This window comes from Camellia sinensis, chromosome 7 (assembly GCF_055761805.1).
Source record: "Camellia sinensis isolate YWXY chromosome 7, ASM5576180v1, whole genome shotgun sequence".
Taxonomy (NCBI): Eukaryota; Viridiplantae; Streptophyta; class Magnoliopsida; order Ericales; family Theaceae; genus Camellia; species Camellia sinensis.
In genome coordinates, this window is record NC_138967.1 from 170707777 (window position 1) to 170735147 (window position 27371).

The window sequence follows — 27371 nt, forward strand, 5'->3', positions numbered from 1 at the left end:
AACTGAAAATAACTATGTCAACAATTCAATAGACAAATGATTCAAATTATCCAACTACGCCATTTAATCAATGAATTCTCCAATTCCATGAATTTAACCATCTTTTCCCAATTCCATGAATTAATTATACAAATTAATTTAATAATACAACTAGGTTTTTTTTTCCAAAATTTACCAAAGTATCCCCAACATATCAAAATACCAAAGCTTAGAACAAAACCTATAAAATGGAGTAGGAAATCCCTACCTCGAAGAAAACAACCCAAATGGTGAAGACAGAGATGAGTGCCCAAATACCAATGTACTCCAAATCGCCAAATGTTCAGATTAAATGAAAGCCCTCGACTCCCTCTATATTTTTAATAAAGCAACAAGGGTAGAAACACCCTCTAAATAGATCAAATCTAAGAAAGAAGGTGAGTAGGGAGAGAGAGAAGTCAGACCTAGGGTTTGGAATCAAAAGAAGATGAAAAAGACTGATCAAAACCCGCTGCTGTGTATATAAACTGGACAGGCTCGCTCGAGCGAAGACTTGGTCGCTCGAGCGACCAGACACAGAGAAGCTACGCTCGAGCCAAGGAAGCCTTGCTCGAGCCAACAACCCAAAAGCTCACTCGAGCGAAAGAAAACTCGATCGAGCGAAGAACTCAAACCCTCAGGTCTGTAACCAGACACACGCTCGAGCGAAGGAACTATCGCTCGAGCGACGAACAAACTAACTCGCTCGAGCGAAGAAAAGCTCGCTCGAGCCAAGAATTCACAGCTACAGGTCTAAATCAGACGCAACCTCTCGCTCGAGCTACCAAACCCCGGCTCGAGCGAAGAACCAAAAATAACAGCTCGCTCGAGCGACAAACTCCTCGCTCGAGCGAAGATCCAAAATTCTGGACAGCAACACTTGGTTTCTAAACCCAACCAACCTGAAACAAACCTGCCCAACACATCCTATAGGTCCAAATGAGAAAATAAGGGACAACAACAACAATTATACAATGACAGAATCTACGGAACCTAAGTCCGGATACAATAATCAAATGGGAGAAGACCGGGGTCGCTATAGAAAAGTAAACATAGCAAGGCAAATAAAATTTCTATTCCACAATTAGCAAGATAAGATAAACAAAGTAATGTAAACATGCCACTGAAAATTATACCACATTGAAACCAAGAATTGAACAAAATAAACATACCAGAGAAAATTACACATTCTTGAGAAAATTTCCATTCCAGAGAAAATTTCAAGTCCATAATATTAAAATGCCAGAGAAATTTACATACACAACCAGAGAAAATTAAACATGATAGAGACACACAAGGGAGAAAAGTGATGTGGCTAGAGAAAATTATAACTTCGACACAGACAAGAGAGTAATAAGCATTCCAGAGAAAAATACATATTACAGAGAAATTTACAAAGCAGAGAAATTTATAGACAAAATCACAGAAACATGTTCAAGAATAAGATCAAAACACAGAGAAATAACTTTTTTTTCAAAATAAAAATGCTAGAGAAAATTCAAACAAGAAATATACATTCCAATCCATAATATTAAAATGGCAGAGAAATTTACATACACAACCAGAGAAATTAAACATGATAGAGACATACAATGGGGGAAAATGATGTGGTCAGAGAAAATTATAAATACCAGAGAAACTTAGACAGAGACAAGAGAGTAATAGACATTCCAGAGAAAGATAGACATTCCAATTAAAAATACATATTACAGAGAAATTTACAGAGCAGAGAAATTTACAGACAAAATCATAGAAACATGTTCAAGAATAAGATGAAAATACAGAGAAATAGCTTTTTTCAAAATAAACATGCCAGAGAAAATTGAAAAAAGAAACATACATCAAGTAAAAATCAGAGAAATTCAAATGCCAGGAAAATTTATAGATAAAATCACACAAGCATGTTCAAGAATAAGTTCAAAACACACAAAAATAATTTTTTTCAAATTCATGTAGTTTTTTATTACGAAATTGAAATCCTAATTTATAGAAGGTTAACATAAAATGCAATTAACTGTGTTTCCAGAGAAAATCTAGTTGTATTGTAGAAAAACTTACCAGAGTTAGGATGAAACTTTAATGACGAGCTGATATGTCTTGAGATGAAGATGCGACGTGACGAAGATGAACTGAGATGACAATGAACACTGAAAATAGGGTCAGAGAAATTTGTGAGGAAGGAATGTGAATGATTTTTGCAGAAGATAACGAAACTCTAATGTCGATGGTGAAGATGATATTGAAACCCTAGTTCTGCTGTACTCTTGTTCGTGAAAATGGTTGGATGCTTGGAATGAAACTCAGTCGTTGGAATCAATTTCGTCTTTGTGTTGATTTTGTGAAGGGTATTTTGGCCCACGAAATAATTAAAAATGCAGGCCATGTTGTTCAGAGACCTAATGCATCACTATTTTTTTTAGTGTCCTTTATCCTCTAAATTACTATTATTAGGGACCTTAAAAAAATTCCCTATTATCAAATATAAAAAGTAGAGACTATTATCCACACTTCCAAACTTGTGTAAACCAAACTACGGGAACACAAGATATATAGAAGTGTGATTCTAATTTATCATTAATTTGGAAGTGCAATTTTAGGAGTAATAAACGAGTTGAATGGTTAATTGTTTAAGTTTAGCTTAAAAACTTTAATAAATTTTAAAATTTGTTTAATCTTGATTTGTTAAATTTTTGAATCAATTTCAAACAAATTTTTATCGAGCCGAACACGAATACTTTGACATTTTTGGCTAATTTTAATGCACTGAATTAATTTGCTGTTTAATTTTGATTTAAAATCTAAAAAAGTAATACTACGTACATCGAATTTGCTTTTGATCAGAATGACTCGAATTTTGTTTCATCGCTTGTCCGGCCAGTCGTTCGGTGAAGAAGTTGATAGTCGCAATCAATAAGATGACAATCGCAATAAACAAGTGTTTCACTTGGCCATCTAACCGATCGATCAGTGAACATAAATTCACACCACCCACATCTAAACCTCTCGAGGATTGAAGCATTTTTCTTAAAGTCTTTACCGTGTCTAACAAAAACTTAAACGAATTTTTAACGAAACAGTGGATCTCAAACGGTAGTTTTTACCACCCTGCAAATCAACGTCACTGAAATTTCACAGTTTTTAAAGGGGTGTCAGTGTAATTATGATTTCTTCGGTGGCACAAATCAACTTCCACTTATATTCTTCTGTTTTCCCCTGTATTCCTTCTTCTTCTTGGATCAAAAATGGCTCGACGAAACCACACGACCGAGCTAGGCTCCATAGCCTGCGACGACCTCACCGAACTGGGTGCTGGAAAGGAGGGCTGGCTCGTTGACAACCCTAACCTCCTCACCGCACTCGACACTCACTCTCTCGCCATCGCTAACCACTCAGTTGTCCTCGTTCTTGACTGGTCCGATGGATCCGATCCAACCGGACCTCGAGTCAAGATCCGACCCACTCTCTCCCCGATCGAGTCCGAATACATATCTTCAGTTGAATGGTTGGTCTTCGACGATATTCGAGTTCTTGCCCTAGGGACCTCTTGTGGGTACTTGTTGATTTATTCTCTTCGAGGCGATCTCATTCATAAGCAGGTTACCCAAATTCCTTTTTTTTTTTTCCTTCTTTTTTTGGATTATATGTTTTGGATCATGATACGGGTTATTGGGTTTTTTTTGGTAGTGCTGATTGGATGGTTAGAAAATTGTGTGAAAGCAAATGCAATTGTATGTTTGGAATTCAGAACATGAAATTGCAAAATTTGTGATCTTTTAAGTGTCATAATTGGGTGCGGTTTGATGATCTATTGGGAATTGGTGCACTGGGGAGGTGTTGGAGTAAGGGAAAGAAATTGGAATTTAGCAATATATTTAATGATGCTTATTGGTTTGGTGAAAAATTGTAGGAAAAGAAAGGAATTTGACATTCTGAAATGTAAGATTCATAATCAGATAATCTCTCTGATTTTTTGCTTTGTTTTGTGGAAAAATTTAGGTAAAACAAAGAAATTAATTTGCTTCCATTTGGAAAGTGGGTTTGCTTTTTGACTATTTGGGTTTTTTTTTTGGCTATTTTAGTATGGGTTAAAAAGCTTGGTTTGAGAAGAATTTTTTGGTTTTTTTTGACTTTTTTATTTTTTTTGTGAGAGAAGAGTAATGATTATGGGTTAGATGTGATGTTTTGTTTGTTGCGACTAAAATAGTCTATTTTTTTGTGAGAGAAAGTATAATGATTATGAGTTAGATGTGATATTTTGTTTGTTGTGACTAGTCTATTTTGTCTTTTGTAACTATTTTAGTCTCAAACTTCCTTGCGAAATGGAGTCTATTGTTTGGTAGATGACCAACAATTTTCTATTGCAAAAGAGTGCTTCCAATAGACCCCACCAAATGTTTTTTTGGACCCCAACCATCAAAATTACTTCCCACTTCTTTTTAACCCCCACCTTAGTCCCAACTATACCGTTAGGTGTGTTTGATTGGACAAACTAGATAAGAGGAATTAAATTTCATTGGACTTGAATCTTGGAACTGTGAATCTCCCGGATTATTTAGTTGGAGTGAATGTGTATCATGTGTTTGTTTTTTCATGGGATTAGATGTCTGAAAAAGACTATTTTTAGTGAATTCAATATTTGATTGGACGGATTGGATAGAATAAATGAGTAAAAGACTATTTTACCTTTTTTCAATTGTTTACTAAGTAATAGCAATATTAAACATATCTTTATTATTTTAATTATTTTTAGCTAGATTAAATAAAAATTTTATTTATTTTATTTTTTACACCATTAAATAAATTTATTTTTTGAAAATTTAATAAATAAAATATCAATAAAAATATATGTTATTTTTTAAATTAAAGTTTTAAATAAATTTATTTTAAAAAATAATAATAATGAAATAATGAAATTAAATAAAACATCTATTAAAATTTAAATAATGAAATTAAATAAAATATAAACAAAATTTTAAAATAAAACATCAATAAAAATATTTATAAAAAATCATTTAAAAAAATTAAATAAATAAAACATCAATAGAAAGTTAAATAAAATTATTTTATTTTTAAATTGAGACATTTAAATGTTATTAAATTTTACTAAATATAATACATAATTAAATAGTAGAGGGTCAAAATGGTCATTTCACCACCTAATCCCAACAGTAAATAGTCTCATGGAAATAATCCCACCCCCCTTAGGATACAATAGTCCCTCATATGAGGGATATGGAGTTCCGCCGGAAAACAAACGCCGGATTGAATGCTTCCAATGGATTACAATCCGCACAGTAAATAGTCCCCCCCCTTATCTGTCTAATCAAACATACCCCTACTTCTTTGGACCCACACCAACCCCTTCCTCCGGCGGCCCCCTTTCCCACCCTTGCTCACCTCTCCATTACATGGGGTTCAAAAATGTTTGAGGGGTAGTGCATATACAAAAATGGGCTTTCTCAAATTTTTGGAGGGGATAGGACCCAACAAACAAGGTATAGTTCACAATTTCTAAATAAAATATCTTTTTGACTCTATTTTATTTAGAAATAGGAATATATATATATATATAAAGAAAAAGAAAAAAGGGGCCAAGTGATAAAAGAAGAACTTCGTTCGATTTTTATTCTATCTATAGGCACAGATCATATAAAAAAATGTAACTTATTCTGTCATTTCTTTAGGCTACTGGCCAATCGCTGGGAGGTTCGGGTTTAATACTGATATTTAAGCAACAAATCCAATAAATCTAAGGGTAGTACTTGATTTATTGATCTTTTTTGGAAAGGGTGTGTGTGCGAGTCGTTTATTTCAAGAATAGGCTGGATCTGATTAGCTGTTCTTTTTTTCCTTATAACTAGGAAAGAAAGGGTTCATGATCTCTCGAATTACTCTCTTCTCCTATGTTATTTTTACTCTCTTATATTTTTCTTTCATCTCTTCTATCTTTATCGCAAAAAAGAAACTATCATATATGTTTGAGGTTTTCAAGAAACTGATTAATGACTCACATTTGTACATACCGGACTTCAAAAGTTGGGATCACTACATTGTATGAGAGCTGTGTTGTACTATTGTGCATTGTGTTAAGATTACTACTATGTTTTTTCAGCAGCACCAAGTTCACGCAGCCATTTTTTCTGACTGAGTTGATTGAGTACTTTTTTTTTTATCTTATTTCTCTATTTTGAATAAATTCTTCTTCTCAGTTTTTTTTTTTACTTTTTTATCCAATGAACTGTGATTCTACAGTTTAAAAGAAGAGTACAATTTGGGGTTTGTCTGTTTATGGATGTGGCATGAACTTATTTTCTTTTTTTGTGAATGATACAAAGATAATAGAACTTATTAGTTAATTTGGTGCTGACAGATTGTAAATCCTGGACGAATTCTTAAGTTAAGAGTCCGTGGCACAAAGAGAGATCTCACAGAAGATACATCATCTGCAGAGATTTGTGTTGTAATGCCTGGTGTGGTTGCTCGTTTTGATGGATCTGAAATCCAGGTATTTGGTATTCTTTGATGTTAAAGCTATGAGAGTTTTTGTTGGCATATCTGCTTTTTGGCAGACTCTCTCTCTCTCTCTTTTCTTTTTTGTGGCAAAGGTTGTAATTTTACATCTGAATGAATCAGGTTTTTATCTTCAGGACAAGTTCATATATTTCTTGACGTCAGAAAAAATTTCCTTGATTGGGCTCTTTGTATCTGTTTCACTTTTTGTAAGTGTTAGCATTTTGGATCCTAATTGATTACGGACGTGCTTTTCTGTGCTTGAAATGTAGAGTATGTTGCAGCGATGGTTTCAAGAAACACACTATCAGTTTTGGGATCAAAAGAAAAATCCTGTTGATTCTGGGAGTTCCAATGTAAGACTACCTTACCAGCTATGGAATGTTAACAAGTATGGGTCATGTGCTGATGCAGCAATAACTGGCATAATGCCGCCTCCGCTGATGGAACTACAGGTGATTACTTTTGTTGCTCAATCTTAACATGTGTATGTTCAAACCTATTTTACCAGAAAACACTAATTCCTTTGCGAATTATATATTGGAACGCATGTTCGTAAATATGGTATATTTTTGTTCCAAAATGGTAAGTTTAGTGATCTAAAGCGATCCCAAAAGTTTTTTTCAATATTTTTGGTGAAGGTTTCCTTGAGTTGAAAAATATATCAAATAAAAAGAACTAAAATATGAGGTAAGTGAAGTTTTGACAGAGAAAAGGTCAAAAATGGGTCATAATGCTCATAGAAATGTGTTGCTACATAATTAATTTGGAGAAAGAGAACTTCTAATTTATTGGATGTCTAATTGTTAAAAGAAAATTACTTTAGAAGACTATTAATTTGTCTAGTATTGACTATTAATTTGTCCAATGATTTATGGAAGCTTGCTGAAGTTAGTCTGGTATTTGAATTCAGCTGCTTTTATTGTTGGGCAGTCAAGTCAACGTTATTATTGTGCAGTCACTATTGGAGATGATGCTGTGATTTCGGCATTCAGGTTAGCATGGTGGGATTTCACGTTATGCTGATTGTTTTCTTTAAAATAATAATCGATTGTCATGTTGATGCACTTGAATAATCACTTCACTATTTTCCTCACTAACTGTGTTTCAACCCTTGTCTAATTCTACAAAAGACTATCAGAGGATCGAAGCAGGTCTTTAGTGGGAGCTATTCTGTCAAAAGTTGTGCCAGCAACATTTTCAACAATAGCTTCTTTTTCAAAAATGATATGGCGGAGTGACCCAAAATCAACAACAAAGTCAGAAGCAAAACCCCAACCATTTGCTCGAGGTAATAATAATTCCCTTTAATGTTTGATTTGTTCTGAAGTCTTGTTTTTAAATTGTAGTAAAGATTTTATGACTATACAAGAACAAATAATTCACTCGAGTACTAGTCTGAATTGGTTACTGTGTTTCCATGATATAGTGGTTTTGAACATCTATGTGATTGTAGCTCGACTTTTCGTGCTCCTTTTGAAAGATGATATGTCTTACAGTTTGGACTCTCGTGGTTCTGAATTTGATTCCACAAGTGCAATGTGAAATAGAAAACACAAAAGAGTCAAAATTCAGCAAATCTTTTAGAAAATCGATTTTAAATCAAAACGTCAAAAATGTACTGCTTTGCTAGATACAAAATCGTCACCTAAATATTTTTTTTTGGGAGAAATTTAGGAAATCCGAGACTCGTGCCAAAGGCCAGTTATCCATCATCACCAATAGTGTCTAGGTTCTGGAACTTAGGTACGAGAGGGAAGGTCATGAATTGAGCACCCCCGCTCGTCCGATCAAAGATCAGCCTCTACTAATCATGATGTAATTCTTATTTACATTATATACTCTTGTTCCGATTTATTAGGTTAACTTACTATGTGATGCACATACAAGTATAGACTAATTTACAAAAATTGAAATACTTTGATTTCATGTATGTTTTTGAAAATAGTTTTTGAATGTGCCACTTGAAAAAGTGGGCTCAAATGTACATTAATCAAACTATCCCAATTCAAGCAACTAGCCTTCATCCACAGACATTCAAACAGTTTATCACTTAAGCACTTAGTCTCATGGTGAACATGCTAAACATGGCAACACTAACATACAATGCAATACGTTAAAACAAAGAAAAGCTCACCTAGTACTCCGAGGCAAGCCAAAAAAAATAAAATAGTTAGAAAAAAGAATGATGCTAACTATGCAATATGACTTAATGCATCACATACAATATGCAATTACTAGGCTCGACTATTAATATGACATATGAATCAATTTGATAGTATGCGGTAAGACACGTATTCAAAGAAGTATTAACTAACAATGCAAGTTAAAATGATGCGCTGAGCTCGATGCATGCAAGACAATGGATGCAAGGCATGCGAGATGCTAAACAAAATATGATGTTCTAAACTAACCATCATAAGTAGGTAAATAAAAGGGAGAAAGACGTGGAGTTGGAAGACATACACTGTTAAAATCCACCTACTCTCCACCTACTTCACCCACTTAAACCTACTCCACTAAACCTAACCCACTACACCACTACCACCTCACCTACTCCACTAAACCTAACCCACTACACCACTACCACCTCCACTTCACCTACTCCTTACCTACTACACACTCACCCTCTTCTATATATAGGAATCATGAATCATTGTAATAGACATCAAAATACATCAATCATAATACTATCAATTTCTCTCTCTATCATTTTATCTTACATGGTATCAGAGCTATAGGTTAAAGGTCTTGGTGTTCTTCGCCTTCCGGCGGGCGGCAACCTTGCCTTGACCGCCCGCCGGATCTCAACCAATTGAAACCTCCATCAACTCCAGCAAGAGGCTCACAGGAAATGATCCATACCAACAACATCATAGCAACTCTCGTCATGATAGTCACGATCTGAATGGCTTTGATCCTCTGCATCAGTCAGACATGATCCCTCTCCCTCATGGCCATGGCAGCTACATTTGCAGCAGCAGCAGCAAGACCATGCTTATCATTTGTGGCAATTACTCACCAAAGAAGGGCCAAACGAGTTGTTTTTGCAAAGAGCATTTTCTGGAGCACTTCAACACGAAATCATATACGGCATCTTCTGATGCCACCTGGAGATCATCACTAGACAAAACTGCTTCAATTCCAGCAAGGGGCAAGTTCATAAACCTCGTCATGGAACTTGGTTATGTCCTTGTAACGGGCAGCAAGGAACTGCTTTGCTGCTTTCTGTCAAAGGCTGAACCGCTTCAGCCATTAAGACACTGGAAGGAAGCTCCAGATATAGCAGCGCAACTCTTTTTGGAAAATAGAAGTGTTCGAGTCCTGTTCCATGTTGCCATTCTTCCAAGCGTGCTCATCTAGGACTTGCCTCAGCTTTTGCATCAATGGGTAAGTACTGCTGCACGGATCATCGATGTATGTGAAGACGTGTTCACGATCCACCACTGTTTTCTTCCAAGTGCCTCAAGTCTATGGCTTGGCATAGGGCTACCAAGTAAGTGGAAGACATGAGCTTTAGTATGTCAATAGCTTCAGCTGTTTTTCTTGAAGAGATTAAGCCCAAAGAGTTCACATCTTGGTTGTGTTGCTCGGCGCTTTGGACATGGTTGGTCAACAAAGTCACCACCACACACACACCCAATTCACTTTTCTTTGTTTAATCACACCCATCCACCACCCACTTTATTTTTTATTCAAACTTTATTTTTTATTCTAAACCTTCATTGATGCTCTCAGACATCATTCTCTCACATTTAGTAGGGCACACACACCCAATTCACTTTTCTTTGTTTAATCACACCCATCCACCGCCCACTTTATTTTTTAATCAAACTTTATTTTTTTTATTCTAAACCTTCATTGATGCTCTCAGACATCATGTTGTTCCTCACTTTTTTTTTTATATATATATATATCTCTTTTTTTTTTTTATTAAAAACACAAAAAAAAAAAACCAAAAAAAAAAAAAAAAAAAAACAATCAAACAATTTACAAATTTGCACAACACCCATATTTTATTCATCTCCGGAATCAACCCCGATCACCATTTTACACAAAAAAAAAAAAAAAAAAACACAAAACAAAACAAAACAAAACAACCCAAAATACACACAAACAACCACATTCACAGGTGGGCTTTTTCTTCTCTACTCTGCCGCCGGTCTCTTCTTCTTGCCTCCGTCTTGAGAGGCCCTTGACGGTGCTACCTCCGTGTTTCCCACTCCACTGGACACGATCACTACTCCCTGCTCCTCCACTGCAGCATATGGCGGCCCTCCAAATCGGAACATCACGGTGGCCTTCCGCTTCAGCTCCTTGTTTTCTGCCCTTAGCACGCTTATCTCTGCTCGCGCATCCTTGTACATGCGTTGGAGCAGAGCCAGCTGGGAGTTTAACTGCTGCACCTCATTTGCCCTACTCTGCAGCCGGTTCGACAAGTTTGTCACCGCAGTCATGGTTTCCACACATGACTTCAAAGTATACTGATTGGCCTCCACATCCGACTGCACAGCCATTTTTTGCTCCACCGACCGCATCGGAAAGTTCACCGGCGCAAAACCGGCAGTGTTTGGTTGAGGTTCACGGGACACCGCACCAGTTATCTCTCTTGTGGACTCGTTGAGGTCGGGAAAGAGAGTAAGCAGAGGGCGGGACGAAGAGGCCATTTTTCTGGGCAACAGAGTGTTACAGAATATCTCTCGCAACAGAGTGTTACAGACTCTCTCTCTCAGCACAACGAAGAGTTTTTCAGAAGTTTTTCTTCGCAAGTTGTTTTTTGTCTGCCTCAGCCTCAGCATCAACCTTGGTTAAATAGCGAGGCAGCCACGCGTATCGCGCGCCACTTGACGCCAGACGACAAACGGGCGCGCCAGTCAAGGCACTCACGTGCCTCGCCATCATGTCCGGCACATCTTTTTATGACTTGGGCTCGCCTTTTGATGGCACGCCTTTTGAAAGATTGGGCACACCTTTTGAGGGTGCGACTTTTTAAGGGTCCGACAAGACTCTGTAAACTGTCCCGACATTGATTCCGGTTAGCTCCTTTATGGGTCCGACAAGACTCTGTAAACTGTCCCGACATTGATTCCGGTTAGTTTCTACAAGGGTCCAGCAAGACTCAGTAAACTGTCACAACAACTGTCAGAATATTGTCTGCTACAACGGTCCAACATGACCCCATAAACTGTCTTCTACACCGTTATGACACCACCCTACAGTGTCCTCTACAATGACACCCTCATACAGTGTCCTCTACAACGTTATGACACCCCCATACAGTGTCCTCTACAACGTTATGACACCACCATCCAGTGTCTTAACCAATGGTCTGACACGACCATACAGTGTCTCCTATCCTCTTTTATTTTTATGTATTTTCTTGTTTTGTTCCTCTTTTCAAACTCAAGTTGGTTAGTTTCTATCCTCCTTGAGTTTGCGGGGGGCTGTTAAAATCCACCTACTCTCCACCTACTTCACCCACTTAAACCTACTCCACTAAACCTAACCCACTACACCACTACCACCTCACCTACTCCACTAAACCTAACCCACTACACCACTACCACCTCCACTTCACCTACTCCTTACCTACTACACACTCACCCTCTTCTATATATAGGAATCATGAATCATTGTAATAGACATCAAAATACATCAATCATAATACTATCAATTTCTCTCTCTATCATTTTATCTTACAACATACACATTATTACAATTGTGTCCTCACATAGGAGGGTCTGAATAAACTAACTAGCTAAACTAATTAACTAGCTATTACAAAACGAATTAACTAACTATGCTAGTTAGTTATTACAACATCACAACTAATTAACTATTCTAGCTAATTATTACAAATTGGAACTAACTAATTAATTACACTAATTAATTAATTTACAAAATTCTAATTAGCTAACTAATTAATTATAACATGAATACAACATGAAATAAAGTAACTAAATTAACTAATTAGCCCCGAGAAGCGAGAGCTGCTCATGCATGTGCGGATTTCCACCCAAAAAGTACATTGTTCTGCTGCCAGAATATTTCTGTTGCACAGTAGAACATCTTTTCACCTCAGCCATTTTTCTATCCTGTTCCAAAAACACTGCTGCTTAATTTTACAAAAGTGGCTGGCAGGCCAGAAGTGGTGGTTGGTCGGCCACAAATGGTAGCCTGCCGTCCAGAAATAGTGGCCTGCCAGCCACTGAAGCTTGGTTCCCCCTGTTGCAACAGAAAGCATAAAGAGCACAAAACAAGGTATTCTCAAGGTATGTTTGTACACCTTACCCCTCCTTATTAGGAATGGCAACGGGGCGGGACGGGGCCGGGGATTACCCTCCCCGTCCCCGATCCCCGATCCCCGATTGTGAAAATCTCCCCGATCCCGACCCCGACCCCGATCCCCGACGCGGAACCCATCACCACCCCCACTCCCATCCCCTAACGGGGATCGGGTTTCCCCGACCCCAAAATATCCCCGACAGTTCTCAACACACACACACACACACACACACACAAGAACTGTTCAGATCAACAACCATCACCAACAACAGCAACAGATACATATATATATATATATATAACAACTTTAAAAAAAAAAAAAATTGTTCATCAACACAAACACAGAGAGAGAGGGCTTCTGCAGCTTCAGCTTCAAAAAAATTTGTTCATCAACGAGAGAGAGAGAGAGATCGGTAGCTTCAGATCGAACCACGATCCAGATTGGTAGCTTCAGATCGAACCACGGTTTGTCCAGATCGAACCACGGTCCTGGTCCTGTGTACGGATGAAAGATGGTGAAGAAGAAATGATCGAACCACGATCTAAGTGAAAAAAAGCTTCAGATCAAACCACGATCCCGTGAGTAAGGGAGAGAGAGACGAAAAACATGGTCAAACAGAGAGGGAGAAATGATCGATGGCGATGTGATCCGTGGAGGAGAAGGAGAGAGGAGGGGAGTGGTGGGAGTATTGGTGGAGGAGGAGGTGGCGGTGAGAGATGATGAAGAAGAGAGAGAGACCAGAGACGGTGGAGAGGAAGAGAGATATGAGGAATGGAGAGAGAGAGAGTAGATCTACATGAATGAGAGAGAGAGTAGATGTAAATGAATAAAAGGTAGAGATGAGAATCAAAAAAAGTATATATATAATACATATATCATTTGGGGGACAAACGGGGCGGGGCTCGGGGTCGGGGCGGGCCGGGACTGAAACATGTATCCCCGTCCCCGGCCCGAATATCATCGGGAATTTTTTTTTTATCACCATTCCCGGCCCGTCGGGGGTATTTTTCGGGGAATAACCGTTATATTCGGGATCGGGGGGTCGGGTCCCCATCGGGCCGGTTTCAGATTGCCATCCCTACTCCTTATCATCAAAACAGTTCAAAGGAGTGGCAAGCTTGATTCACAAACCATCAATTGATGAAATTTCATTGCATGATATTGCATTATGGCCTATGAACTAAGATGTACAATTTCAATAAATGCAACAAGAAAAGACTCTCAAACCTTCTCTCTATCACGGATTGATCAAGGGAAGTGGTTGATCTTGGAAACTTGAACCATTTCATCACTAACAAGTATGAAATGCTTCAAGTTTCCATATGTTCAATTAATGTCTAATTGAACACCAAGTTGATTATTATCTTACATCATTTTAATCCTCATTTTATTACTCCATTTTAATTACCAATCATTCCTTAGCCAATTGAGTCCAAAAGTGAGCTTTAAGTCCTCTAATGGAAAGGAGTACCAAACCAAGTGTTGCTTTAGGCATGAGAGAAGTGTCCTACTGTTGGTAATTGAGAAGGAAATTCAAACGCTGGTTTGGGCCGTGGTAGCGGCCGGGCAGGTGATGTCCGAGCGTGTTTGGGCCGAGCTAACTTGGGTTTGTCCAGAGGTGGTTTTGCTCGGTCGAGGCCCAGGACCATGTTGGGACCGAGCTATTTGAGCTTGTCCATGTCCAGAGTCGGTTTTGCTCGATCGAGGATCAGGTCCCGTGTCTGGGCCGAGTTTACTTGGCCGAGATGATCGCCTGCCAACCCGGGGTCCATGGTTCGCACGTTTAGCTCGGCGGGAAAGGCCTTCTGTTTGCCGGCTCGACCTGTCTTGAACTCGGCTCTGCCAGAATGCTACTGAGCTCGGCGAGTGGAGCCCTCGGACTCGTTACGCAGCACGGTCATATGAGGCCGAGGGTATGCCGCCGCGATGCCTAGTTCCCGCTAATGTTGTCTGGCGGTTTGGTTAGGCGGTGTTCGCTGGATTTGTGCTGACAGATGGGAGAGCAGCTCCACGTGTCAAGAGACTAATGGGTGCAGAGTTGAGCGTAGAAAGTATATAAGCATGACTGCGCCCCCCATGTTGGGGATGGAACATGATTTGGTTGATCGGATAGATTCGGAGCTTGGACGAAAGGAGTACGGACAGCGACGAATATCTCTTCCCCGTACAATTGGCGCCGTCTGTGGGAGGGATTTTTGTAGACACAACCTTGTCCTCCGAGCTCATCTGATCGCCTTCCATGGCAGACAACGGTAACGACAAAATACCGTTGTCTGCCATTGACGGTGTTACCCCGGAGTCAGCCAGACGGAGAGACGGACTCCCCGCCGTTCCAAACATGGCGGACCTGGAGACTTCCTCAGGAGGACTGCTGAGAGATGCACGAGATAAGCGCGCCAGAAGTTTTGGTCGCTCACGGAGCCCAGACGGACACCGGCGGCGAAGAGAATCGCATGCTCAACGTCTGGAGCACAAGTTGAGGGACCAAGACACCGTCATCTAGAGAATTGCGGCAGAGATGGAAGCTCTCAAACGACAGGTCAAAGGGAAGGGTGTTGCTGGGGTGGGAGACCACAGTGAGCGCACCTAACCCCGCCGCTCAGGCAGCCACAGCCAGCGGCACACTCCCTCCCTTTCTATTACCAGAAGCTATAGAGTTGGGGACCTAGATGTGCCCGTAGAGAAGTCTAGTGCCTAAGATAGTATCTACCATCCCTCGCGTCCGTCGACCACGTCAAGATATTCCTACTCCATCCGTTCAGAGGACTTAAGGGATGTCTTGAAGGAGCGAGCTCGCCGACGGGAGGCTGAAAGGGTGCCGGCGTTCCAGCGGTTATCTTACGGAGGTCGCCATAGTGAGGAGGTTATGATGCTGCCACCTCGTTTGGCCGTACCAGTTCCTTTGGACACCGACTTGGCGAGGCTGAACGCCTCCCCCTTCTCCCTTGAAATACCACGCCGCTCCCAGCGGGCTTTCACCAGCCCAAGTTTACACTTTATGACAGAAAAAGCGATCTGTACATGCATGTAAGCCACTTTCGGCAGGTCATGGCCGGACACAGGCGTAATGATGCTCTTATGTGCCTTATTTTCCCATCCAGCTTGGGCGAGCTGGGCTTGAAATGGTTTGAGAGACTTCCAGAAGAGAGCATTGAGAGGTGGCAACAGTTGGCGGAAGCATTCGTGACTCGTTTCAAAACCAACACTAAAATGCCAAAGGAAGTGGACCACCTTCTAAGTGTCAAGATGGAGTTGAGTGACACCCTCAAGGCATACAACTCTAGGTACTGGGAAATCTTCAACGAGATCCTAGATTGCCTGATCAACCTGACAATCACCCAATATAAGCGCGGTCTCACAGTCGGGCATAGGTTGAGGGACTCGCTTACAAAGAACTAGCCGATGTCGATGGGGTAACTAATGCAGCGCATTAATGAGCACCTCCGAGTAGAGGATGATGAGGCGACATCCACCGTGAAGACAAACCCGGTGGTAATAGACAAAAGGGCGGCTGACAAGGTACACGCGGTCGGACAGGAGACTAACCGTCCAAATGATCGTGCCGGAGAATCTGACCGTGGACCAAATCATCGAAACCGGGGTAGAGGTCGCCGCAATGACCGAGCAGAATATCCCCGCGATGACGCGGTTGATGCTAACAGAAGGCTGAACTCCCGGACGGGCATCACCACGGTATTTAAGATTCCAATCTATCGCATACTTAGTGAAATCTGTGACGAGGATTATGTCCGGTTTCCTGCTAAGTTAGGCGATGCACAAAAAGACTTCAATCCACGGTACTGCTGCACATATCATAGGGAGCGAGGCCACCGGACAGAGGACTGTTTGCCTTTGAAGCAACACTTGGAAGAGTTAGTCGCCGCCGGTCACTTAGACCTTTACATTGATGGGGGCGTCACAACCGTGCATCCTACCCCGGCTGATCCAAATGGTTTGGATGACTTAGAGGCGCCCCCTCAAGGAGTGGTCAATGTGATCCATGGCATAGTGGAGCCGGCGCGTGTATGCGAGCTCTGAAGGATGATAAAAAAGGCGGAACATATGAGGGAAGTTTTGTCAGTCCAGCCTGCGATCAAAAGGGGGAAGACCGAGATGAAAGATGTGATTAGTTTCTCATCCAGGGACCTAGAGCGTATTCAAACGCCGTACAACGACGCCCTGGTAGTCACCCTCCGCGTCAGAGACTTCGATGTGAAGCGCATCTTGATTGACCAAGGAAGCTCGGTTGAGATTATGTACTACGACGCATTTAAGCAAGTCAAACTCCGGGATACAGAACCGAAGGCTCAAACTCCGGGATACTCCGCACCGAGCTTGGCCCTTCTTGGATGGACCTTGTTATCCTTTTCCTGAAAGAACGGACCCTTCCGGTCGATAAAAAGGAAGCGCATAAACTTCGGGTGAAGTCAGAGCGGTTTTGGCTCTCTCCATCTTGCGCTTTATACAAGAAGTCATTCACCGGTCCTTACCTCAAGTGTGTACACCCAAACAGCGTGGAAGCTTTCCTGTACGAGATTCATGAAGGCATATGCGGAAGTTACATCGGGGGAAGATCTTTGGCCTACCGAGCTATCTCGCAAGGATATTGGTGGCCATGCATGCAAGCGGACGCTCAAAAATATGTTAGAAAATGTGAGAAGTGCCAGAAGTTCGCCCACCAAATTCACCAGCTGGCCAGAGAACTTCTTTCCCTCAGAAGCCCTTGGCCTTTTGTGATGTGTGTGGGGGTTAGACATAGTGGGACCACTCCCAACGGCACCAGGCAACTGGAAGTTCTTCATTGCGGCTACGGATTACTTCACCAAATGGGTTGAAGCTGAACCCTTAGCGACTATCAAGGAGAAAGACGTCAAACGATTTGTCTGGCAGAATGTGGTAACGCGGTTTGGCGTCCCCAAGATTCTGATTTCTGATAATGGCACCCAATTTGACGGACGCTTATTCAGAGGATTTTGTGAGGAATTGAAGATCGAATTCTACAACTCCACTTCGGCTTACCCACAGTCCAATGGCCAAGCCAAAGCATCAAATGAGACCATTCTTGATGGGTTAAAGAAAAGACTTGAGAAGGCCAAGGGAAAATGGGTTGAGGAACTCCCAAGTGTCCTTTGGGCATATCGGACGACCCCGAGGCGATCCACCGGGGAGACTCCTTTTGCCCTATCATACGGCATGGAGGCGGTCATCCCATTGGAAATCGGCATGCCTACCATCCGCAGTGAAAATTTTGAATCCGAGATGAACTCTGAAGCAATCGCCCTGGAATTGGACCTAGTTGAAGAGCGCCGAGAAAAAGCTTTGGTCCACGTGGTCGCATACCAACAAGAATTGTCCAGGAAATACAACAAAACTGTGCACCCCAGACCGTTTAAAGTGGGCGACTGGGTTTTAAGGAAGGTCATGGGCAATACACTGGTGCCGGGCGAAGGCAAGCTAGGGGCAAACTGGGAAGGGCCCTACAAGGTAACCGGTCTGGCGAGCAAGGGGGCATACCATTTAGAGGATTTGGATGGCAAAGGCATACCCCGGCCGTGGAATGTGGCTAACCTCAAACTGTACTATTTTTAGTATTTGTCGTTTTTATGTTATTTTTTGAAGAAGGATTTGTTTTCCCTACACTTCCGAATGTAACACTTTTTTTGTAAATATAATAGAAGTGAATTATCTTTGCTGAAGCAGTTTGTTGTTTTCGGGGCCTACTCTTGTGTTTTAACCGAGATAATTTACTTCGGTTGAATAAGTTGATGATTTGCTCAACTCTGAAGTTCCAGCCGAGATGGTTTACTTCGGCTGAAGGAGTTGATGATTTGCTCAACTCTGGAGTTTCAGCCGAGATGATTTACCCCGGCTAAAGGAGTTGATGATTTGCTCAACTCTGCAGCTTCAACCGAGATGATTTACTCCGGTTAAAGGAGTTGATGAGTTGCTCAACTCTGGAGTTCCAGCCGATCTAGTTTACTTCGGCTGAGGGAGTTGATGATTTGCTCAACTCTGAAGTTTCAGCCGAGATGATTTACTCCGGCTAAAGGAGTTGATGAGTTGCTCAACTCTGAAGTTCCAGCCGAAATGGTTTACTTCGGCTAAAGGAGTTGATGATTTGCTCAATTCTGAAGTTCTAGCCAATCTGGTTTACTTCGGCTGAGGGAGTTGATGATTTGCTCAACTCTGGAGTTTCAGCCGAGATGATTTATTCCGGCTAAAGGAGTTGATGAGTTGCTCAACTTTGTAGCTTCAGCCGAGATGATTTACTCCGGCTAAAGGAGTTGGAGTTGCTTAACTCTGCAGCTTCAGCCGAGATGATTGACTTCGGCTGAAGGAGTTGATGATTTGCACAACTCTGTAGTTTCAGCCGAGATGGTTTACTTCAGCTAAAGGAGTTGATGATTTGCTCAACTCTGGAGTTCCAGCCGATCTGGTTTACTTCGGCTGAGAGAGTTGATGATTTGCTCAACTCTGGAGTTTCAGCCGAGATGATTTACTCCGGCTAAAGGAGTTGATGAGTTACTCAACTCTGCAGTTTCAGCCGAGATGATTTACTCCAGCTAAAGGAGTTGGAGTTGCTCAACTCTGCAGCTTCAGCCGAGATGATTGACTTCGGCTGAAGGAGTTGACGATTTGCGCAACTCTGTAGTTTCAACCGAGATAGTTTACTTCGGCCGAAAGAGTTGATGACTTGCTCAACTCTGAAGTTTCAGCCGAGATGATTTACTTCGGCAAAGTGATTCACTTCGGCTAAAGGAGTTGGTGATTTGCCCAACTTAAAGGCTCTAGCCGAGGTGATGTACCCCGGCTAAAGAGTTTATGTTTTGTTTAGATCAAAGGTTCCTGCCGAGATGATGAAACATAGTACAACAAGCAGTGCAACAGTTAACGAAATGAGAACTTTTCATTAATGATAAACTGAAGTACATAAGGTGGGGCAGGCAGCCCGGCTACATTCTTAAAAAAAAAAAAAAAGAGAAAGAAAATTAAACTAAGGGAGAAAGGTCAGCGAAGTCATCCCCGCTTGCAACTGCCTCCAGGTCGATCGTGGTCGTGGTTTCTAGGGCGCTGGACTCAACCTGGCCGGCCTCTTTCGGGGGGTTTGCTCCCTCGGCATCCTCCTCGGCGTTTTCCCCGCCTTCTTCCTCGGTCTTGGCTTGCAATGCACTGAAGACATCGTTTGCATACGGCACCATGTAGGCCGGCAGGAAGGCAGCGGGGGGAGAGGCAAACACGTCGTTTCCAGATCCTTGGCCGAGCTGTTCGCAAGCAGCCTTCCAGCCGGACTTGAAGAAAATGTCCTTGGTGGTCTCGACTTGCTTGGTGTAGCTTTCCTTGGCCTCCTTGAGACCTTCGTTGTTTGCCTCGTCCAATTCATCCTTCCTTGATTGCTTTAACGTATCCAGCTCGGCCTGGAGAACGTCCCTTTCCTTCTCAACGGCTCCAAGTTGGCCGAGCAGTTTGGAGTTGTCGGTATTGGCAATCTCCAAGGAAGCCTTCGACCGCCCCAGCTTGGTTTGAAGGTGCTCAACCTGGCTAGCGGTGTCGGTCGCCTTCTACTAGAGTCTATGAATCCGTTCCATCACAAGATGTTTCTGGATGGTCTGCAAGAAGAGAGTTTGAATAAAGAAAGCCAACCGTGCAAACACTTGGAAAAATTTGAATAAAGCATGCGAAATTCTTACCCAGGTCATGGACTTGACCGAGGACTTCACGAGCCGGGTGTTGGGCACGTGGTCATTGTCGGTCACGTCGCTCGGCAGGAGGAGGGCTTTTGTCAGGTCGAAGGCTAGGAGGTGTTCTTTGTCGCCTTTGACCGAAGCGTTTGCCGGGATCTCCTTACCCCGGTGCTTCAACTGGGGCTTCCAGGGCGGTGTTGGCTCAGATGCGACCGCGGGTTGCTCGGTGTTCAGCTCCGCAACGAGCTCGGCTGTGGGGTCGGCGGTCCGAGGCCTTTTTCCAGCTCGGCGGCTTTCCTTGCTGGTCTGCGCCGCGGCAGTTGACGCCAACGCAACCACGGCCACACTTGTTTAACCGGTAGCAACTGAGCCGGGGGGGGGGATGCTTGGCAGCTCGGTGGATGTGGCGGTGATGAGGTTCTTGATGCGGCTTCGTTTAGGCATTTCCTCTTCTTCAGTCAGTCGGATTTGGGGCACGTCCGGTAGTGTTGGATCGGGTGGTGGAGATGGCGCTCGGAGAAAGTCTGTTACCTTACTTCGGCGAGGAGCTGAGTATCTGTAGGTCGGTATGTAGCCGAGAAGTTCGTGGCAATCCCAGTTACGGTACCGTAGTACGGTTCTGATGGCTGCTTCATTGGGGTTATAGTAGTTGGCTTGCAAAGCTTCGATGGCTGCAAAGAGGAAAAGAAGAAAAGGCATTAGTACAAAACGGTGAAGGAAAATAATTTGACCGAGCAGTGAGCACGACTTACATGTTGAACCGAAGTTCTTGCTGATGTACTAGCCGGGCACGTCGGCTGTTTCATAGTTTCCAGACACCCAGAAAAAGTCGTCGTCGTGCATATCTTTGTCCGGGGTGTCGGTTACTATCTTCTCCTTGCCCGGTCTGATCTTTAGGTAGTAGTTAAGTCCATCGCCTGTATGCCCGAGGGTGTACTTGCGAATTATCTCGGCTAATCCTAGGTTGAGGCCTACCCGGTTGTTCAGCTCGGCTATCCCGTTAATTATTCTATAGGTGTTGGTTGAGACTTGTGTTGGTGCTAGCCCGGTGCGCCTCAAGAACTCGCACATTAGGGGATTGACCGGGAAGCGAAGACCGTATTCGATAATGGAAAGCACGGTGAAAGGGCATTGGTCTAGTCTGCCCCAGGGGGTTGTGTCCTCGGCACCGAGCTCGAGATATACGTCTGCGGGGACGCCGTATTCTTCCTGGAACGCGGTTAGTGCGACCGGCGTGTCAACCAGGAAGCGGTAACGCCCATGTGAAGCAGGCTGGTTTTAGCACGGTTGTGTTGGTTTGGCAAAAACTCTCGTTTGATGGCTGCTTGGCCTTTGAGAGCCTCAGTGTTGGTGCGTGGTCCCCTTGGACTCTGCAGTAAAAGGAAGTGTAAGTGTAAGTGGGAGTACGGTCGCGCAAAACGAGCTTGACTTTAGCTCAGTCATATGGAGTGCCAGACCATCTCAGTCACAGAGGTAAACCCAGAAGCTCAGTTGCTCAAGCGGACCAGATTTTAGCCCTGTCGAGCGGTCCAGCACCCTGTTACCTCGGTTCCTATGCGAGTTTTGCAAACTCGTAACTTGCTCGATCTTGGTGTTTTTTGGGATCAAAAGAAGATCTGGAGCTTGGTCCGTCCCAGATCCTCGCGTGTTCATCACCAAGTTGAAGAACAGTTGAGTGAGAAAGGGCAGGGGTGGGTATTGGGGGGCTACATCCTAACACCTACTCCAATCGTGCCCTAGACTCAATATCAAGTGTGAAACGACGAAGAGATACGAAGAACTTTCCAGTTTTGGGGCGAAAGTCGATTCCTCGAGCACGAATTCAGTCCAAGGCAAGAATGGTGTTTGAATAGGGAGGTTGGCACTGCAGCATTTGGTCGTCAGGAATGGAAGAGAAACAGTAAGAAGAAAATGTTAAGGGGCAAGCGGTGTGCTTATAGGAGGAAAGAACCGCCAAAATTCGAATATGAAGGGACGGCGGGGTTGGAGGCTCGAGGCCAATAAATGATCGACGCGTGTCCATAATGGCGGCGGCGTCAGTACTGAAGAGACAAGATGGCAAGTTGAGGCGTCGACCGAGCAAGTCTAGAAACCGAACGTGGGGATTAGCGCGGTTAACGTCTTGCGGAGGAAAGACCAACGGAGAATCTACCCCGGTCGAATCATGTAATCCCAGTCACGCTTTTGCGGACAGAATTAAGGGGCAATTGAGAGGGAAATTCATAAGCTAGTTTGGGCCGCGGTAGCAGCCGGGCAGGTGATGTCCGAGCGTGTTTGGGCCGAGCTAACTTGGGCTTGTCCAGAGGTGGTTTTGCTCGGTCGAGGCCCAGGACCATGTTGGGACCGAGCTATTTGGGCTTGTCCATGTCCAGAGTTTGTTTTGCTCGGCCGAGGATCAGGTCCTGTGTCTGGGCTGAGTTTGCTTGGCCGAGATGATTGCCTGCCAACCCGGGGTCCATGGTTCGCACGTTTAGCTCGGCGGGAAAGGCCTTCTGTTTGCCGGCTCGACTTGTCTTGAACTCGGCTCTGCCGGAATGCTACTGAGCTCGGCGAGTGGAGCCCTCGGACTCGTTACGCAGCACGGTCGTATGAGGCCGAGGTTATGCCGTCGGGATGCCTAGTTCCCGCTAATGTTGTCTGGCGGTTTGGTTAGGTGGTGTTCCGCTGGATTTGTGCTGACAGATGGGAGAGCAGCTCCACGTGTCAAGAGACTAATGGGTGCAGAGTTGAGCGCATAAAGTATATAAGCATGACTGCGCCTCCCATGCTGGGGATGGAACATGATTTGGTTGATTGGATATATTCGGAGCTTGGACGAAAGGAGTACGGACAACGACGAATATCTTTTCCCCGTACAGTAATGAATCCCCAAAGGGAATAAACCATTAAGCACAATACTTCTATCTCAAGCTTAAACAAGCAAGTACCTTGAAACAACTTTCAAAGTAAAGAAAAAAGCTAAGAAAGGAGGGAGGTTGCAATGGTGATTAGATATGAATACAACTATGGAAAGCTTGAAATAAACACTACCAACTCAAATAGGTTGGTGGCTAAGGCCTAAACCACCAAACCTATGAGGACTATTACACTATAAGCATGCTGTACAAAGCTCAAATGCAATGAAAAACTAAAAACAGTCCTAAAACAGTGCTAAAGAAGTCCAAAAAATTGCTGGAATTAAGCTAACAATAGTTAAAACAATAAGCTAAAACATGGAGCAAGTTAAGCTAGTAAACAAGCTCAAGGAGGGGAGGCTATCCCCTCAATTTTTGGGACCTCAAAATAACATTTTAAGGTAAAAAGCTCAAAAAAAAAAGTTGATAACAAGGTGGGAAACATAGGGGTAAAAGCTTATGAAATAAGGTTTAAAGAAGGGTGATTCACCCCTCTACCTTTAATGGCTTTAAATCACAAGTTTCAGCCTAAAAATACAGTCTCAAAACAGTCCAAAAATAGTAAGAAAAGATGAGGAAAAAGTAGTGTAAAGAAGGCCAAGGTTATACTTCTTGAAGAGGAATAACACTTTGTTTCACAAACCACAAGTCTTTCACTCTCAAAGCCTGAAATTTGGACTCAAGAATCTCAGTAAGGAGAGCTCTAATAATGGTTTAGGAAGTGTAGAGAGAGTGTATAGGTTGCAAGATAGAGATAGAGAGAGAATTTCAAGTTTTGGTCCATTTGGAATTTTTTGTAACCTAAAAACATGAGAAGAGGTCAAATATATATAGAAAAACAGCCTTACAGGTCGGAAATATCTATATAGGAACAGTTGGAGCTTTTGGGGGATAGCTGGCAAAAATATCTGGACTTTACACAAGTGGCCGGCAGGCAAGAAGTAGTGGCCGGCCGTCCACAAATAGTGGCCTGCCGGCCACAAAAATCTACTTCTAGGCCCAATTTCAAATGGGCATATCTCCTTCATCCAGATTTGGTTTTAGATGATTCTTGAGTCTAAATTGAAGTTCCGGAAGTTTTCTTTCCAATGGTGACAGCCTCACATCTAAATTCTAAGTGTGCAAAGAGATATGCCTATTTTAGTGAAGGTTGCTTATTTCTATCTTAACCGGATTGATGCCTAACTTCAAATGGCCATATCTCCCTCATTCGAACTCGGCTTTAGGAGATTCTTGAGTTTAAATTGAAGTCCCGGAAGTCCACTTTCCAATGGTGGTGGCCTCACAACTAAAGTCTAACTGTACAAAGAAATATGCCTATTTTAGTGAAGGTTGCTCAGTTCTCCCTTAACGGTTTGATACCCAACTTCTTCACCAACTAGTTTTCTTCCCTCTCCTCCAATTTTCTTCAACTCCAAACCTATAAATAAGAGGTTTTAAAGATTTTTCAAAGAGTTCACCTCTCTTCCATTTATTTCCACTTTGTCCTTGCTCAGTTTACCGAAAAGTGCAACTTTTAAACGAAATGCGAGTCTCGGAACTTCGTAGAAACATTTGGAAAAATATTTTGGTCAAAATATTTTGAAAGAGAGAGTTTCAAGGTCTGAAATAGTTTTGGTCAAAATGGAGTGTAAGGTTGGGATTTAGAAGCTCTTTTTGCTGAAAAAATCGAACGTTTGTACAGCGTAACTTTCATCATTAAGTGATCAACCTGAGGCGCCCAAGTCTTAAAGGCGGTAAAAAATGAGGTGTCTACAGTGATATATACAAGCACAAGTTCATTCATTTATATATATCATTTCCGTACTTTATTTGTTGTAATTTATTATGGTGCTTCCTGTGGTTGTAATTGTGTTTTAAATGTCACTATGCCACTTGACAGTTTATTGTGTATCCTACTCACCAGTATCAGCAGTCAACAAAAAATTTACGTTCTGCTTTTATGATTTATGGCAGCTTCTCCTCTTACATGTTTGAAGGATCACCCAAGGAAGGGTGAGAAACTTACTTTATCACCTAGTGGTACATTGGCAGCAATAACGGATTCGCTTGGCCGTATACTTCTTTTAGATACTCAGGCACTTGTTGTAGTGCGGTTATGGAAGGTTTTGATCTCTACAAGCACTGAATTGAATGTCTTTACACGCATCTTTTGTTCTATTTTTTTTTCCTTTTTCTTTTCCTCTGCTATGCTAGGAGCTCTGGTTCACTTCTTTACAGGGATATCGTGAAGCTAGCTGCTTGTTTATGGAAATGCTAGTCAATAGAGATAGTGCAGCATCAAGTTCTGCTTATTATGAACATGTGAAGAGTGATTATTGCTTGTGCTTAGCCATTCATGCACCTCGCAAAGGGATTATTGAGGTACTATTTTCTTGTTTTAGCAAATTACTTTTGATTTCTGACCTCACAGCTCTAGCATCAAATCTGGCGTTGGGAATATAACATGTTCCCCTTGCTGTTATCTTGGAAATAACAACGTATACAATGTTGTATAGTGGAAGATACTGACATGTCATTAGTGCTTACCTTTGTAGCCATGAATGTAACTAGGCTTTCGCCTTTACCTGACCTTCATCTTTATTTGACTAAAAGATTAATGTCATGGTTGATTATAGCCAACATTGCATATAAGCATATATGGGAGAGAGGGAGGGGAAGTGGTATGCCCCACCACCAACCTCGCTTCCCAAATCCTCCTCCCCTACCGTCTTGAAGGTTTCATAGCCTCCGCCCCTCCAGTTCACACCTTCTCCCCTAGCTGCCACCTCCTTTGGCACCTTCCCCCTTTAAAATGGCCCCCTCCCCCATTAAAATAGATGCCCCATCTATATTTTCAGATTTATTTCTGAATCAAAGTGATGTTTTATGGTAGAAAGAATTCACCATAATTTATATGAAGGTGCTTTTATGATGTCGCCCATAGTTGTCAAATTGGGATTCGATTTGGGTGAACCAACGATTGTTGATGGATTGTCTTTATTGATATGGAATCTTGAACTGAAATGCATTTCTGAAAATGGGTTAAAAAGAACACGCTTCTCTCAGCAATTTGATTTTTTTCCATGCAGGTTTGGCAGATGAGGACAGGACCCCGTCTTCGCACTATACCATGTGCCAGAGGGAGCAAAATACTGCAACCCACCTACAGATTTGGATCATCCTCCATATTGTCTGCAACGTATGTGCCTTTGGAAGTTTTCTTGTTGAATGGGGACTCAGGTCAATTATCAGTTTTAAATCGATCTCTTGATTGAACATATATTCCTCTAGAATATATTTTCTTCGCCCTTGATTTCCATCTAGAGAACATGAAATTGTGCTAGGTCAAGATCATCTTTCTTGGTTGTATGAATGTAAGAAAGATAATTTTTTGTGTTTATGCTGCTGGGTACCCACAAAAATGCTTCTGTGCAGACCTGTATATTATCTTGAATGAATATTTATATGCACATATACACTTCTAAATATTACTACTACTTATGTTTATGTGAGCTTTTTGTGTACAAATTACAAAATGCATAAATATTTGTTCGTCAAACGATGATTCAAATCTTTAAATACATTCTTATATACGAACTGCACATTAAAATAATAATTTTTTTGAGGGTGATATTATTGTCACCACTCATTTTGTGGTACCACGCTAAAACAAAATATAGGAAGCATAAGAAAAAAAATTCTAATTATCTCACTACACCTTTCATAATGCCAAACACAAGTAATTTTGTAATTTACCGTTATTAGAGGAGAAGTTAGTGTAATTTTGTCACAAGTATATGGTTTATTGTATTTTACCTTACTTTTTGGGCTATTTTGAAAAGATGGTTATAATCAGTTTTTTAGTTAAAAATTGCTTATAAGTAGCTTTTTTGTGAGAGCGGAAGTTGGTTATAATCTGGGAAGTGGATTATAACCCACTTCTTAAAAGAGGCCTTCATTTACCAAAAAAATAAAATAAAATCTGATCTTATTTTCATT

At 41.9% G+C, this 27371-nt stretch overlaps 1 protein-coding gene across 1 annotated transcript; it reads left to right on the forward strand.

Annotated features, from left to right (window-relative positions):
• The first annotated feature begins 3023 nt into the window (after nt 1–3023).
• Nucleotides 3024–26858, forward strand: LOC114260549 (uncharacterized). Its single transcript, XM_028200698.2, has 8 exons — nt 3024–3614; nt 6389–6523; nt 6801–6983; nt 7462–7523; nt 7662–7819; nt 25347–25495; nt 25611–25754; nt 26462–26858. The coding sequence occupies exons 1-8, from the start codon at nt 3261–3263 to the stop codon at nt 26645–26647; spliced, it is 1371 nt and encodes a 456-aa protein (XP_028056499.2). The 5' UTR covers nt 3024–3260; the 3' UTR covers nt 26648–26858.
• Nucleotides 26859–27371: the final 513 nt, after the last annotated feature.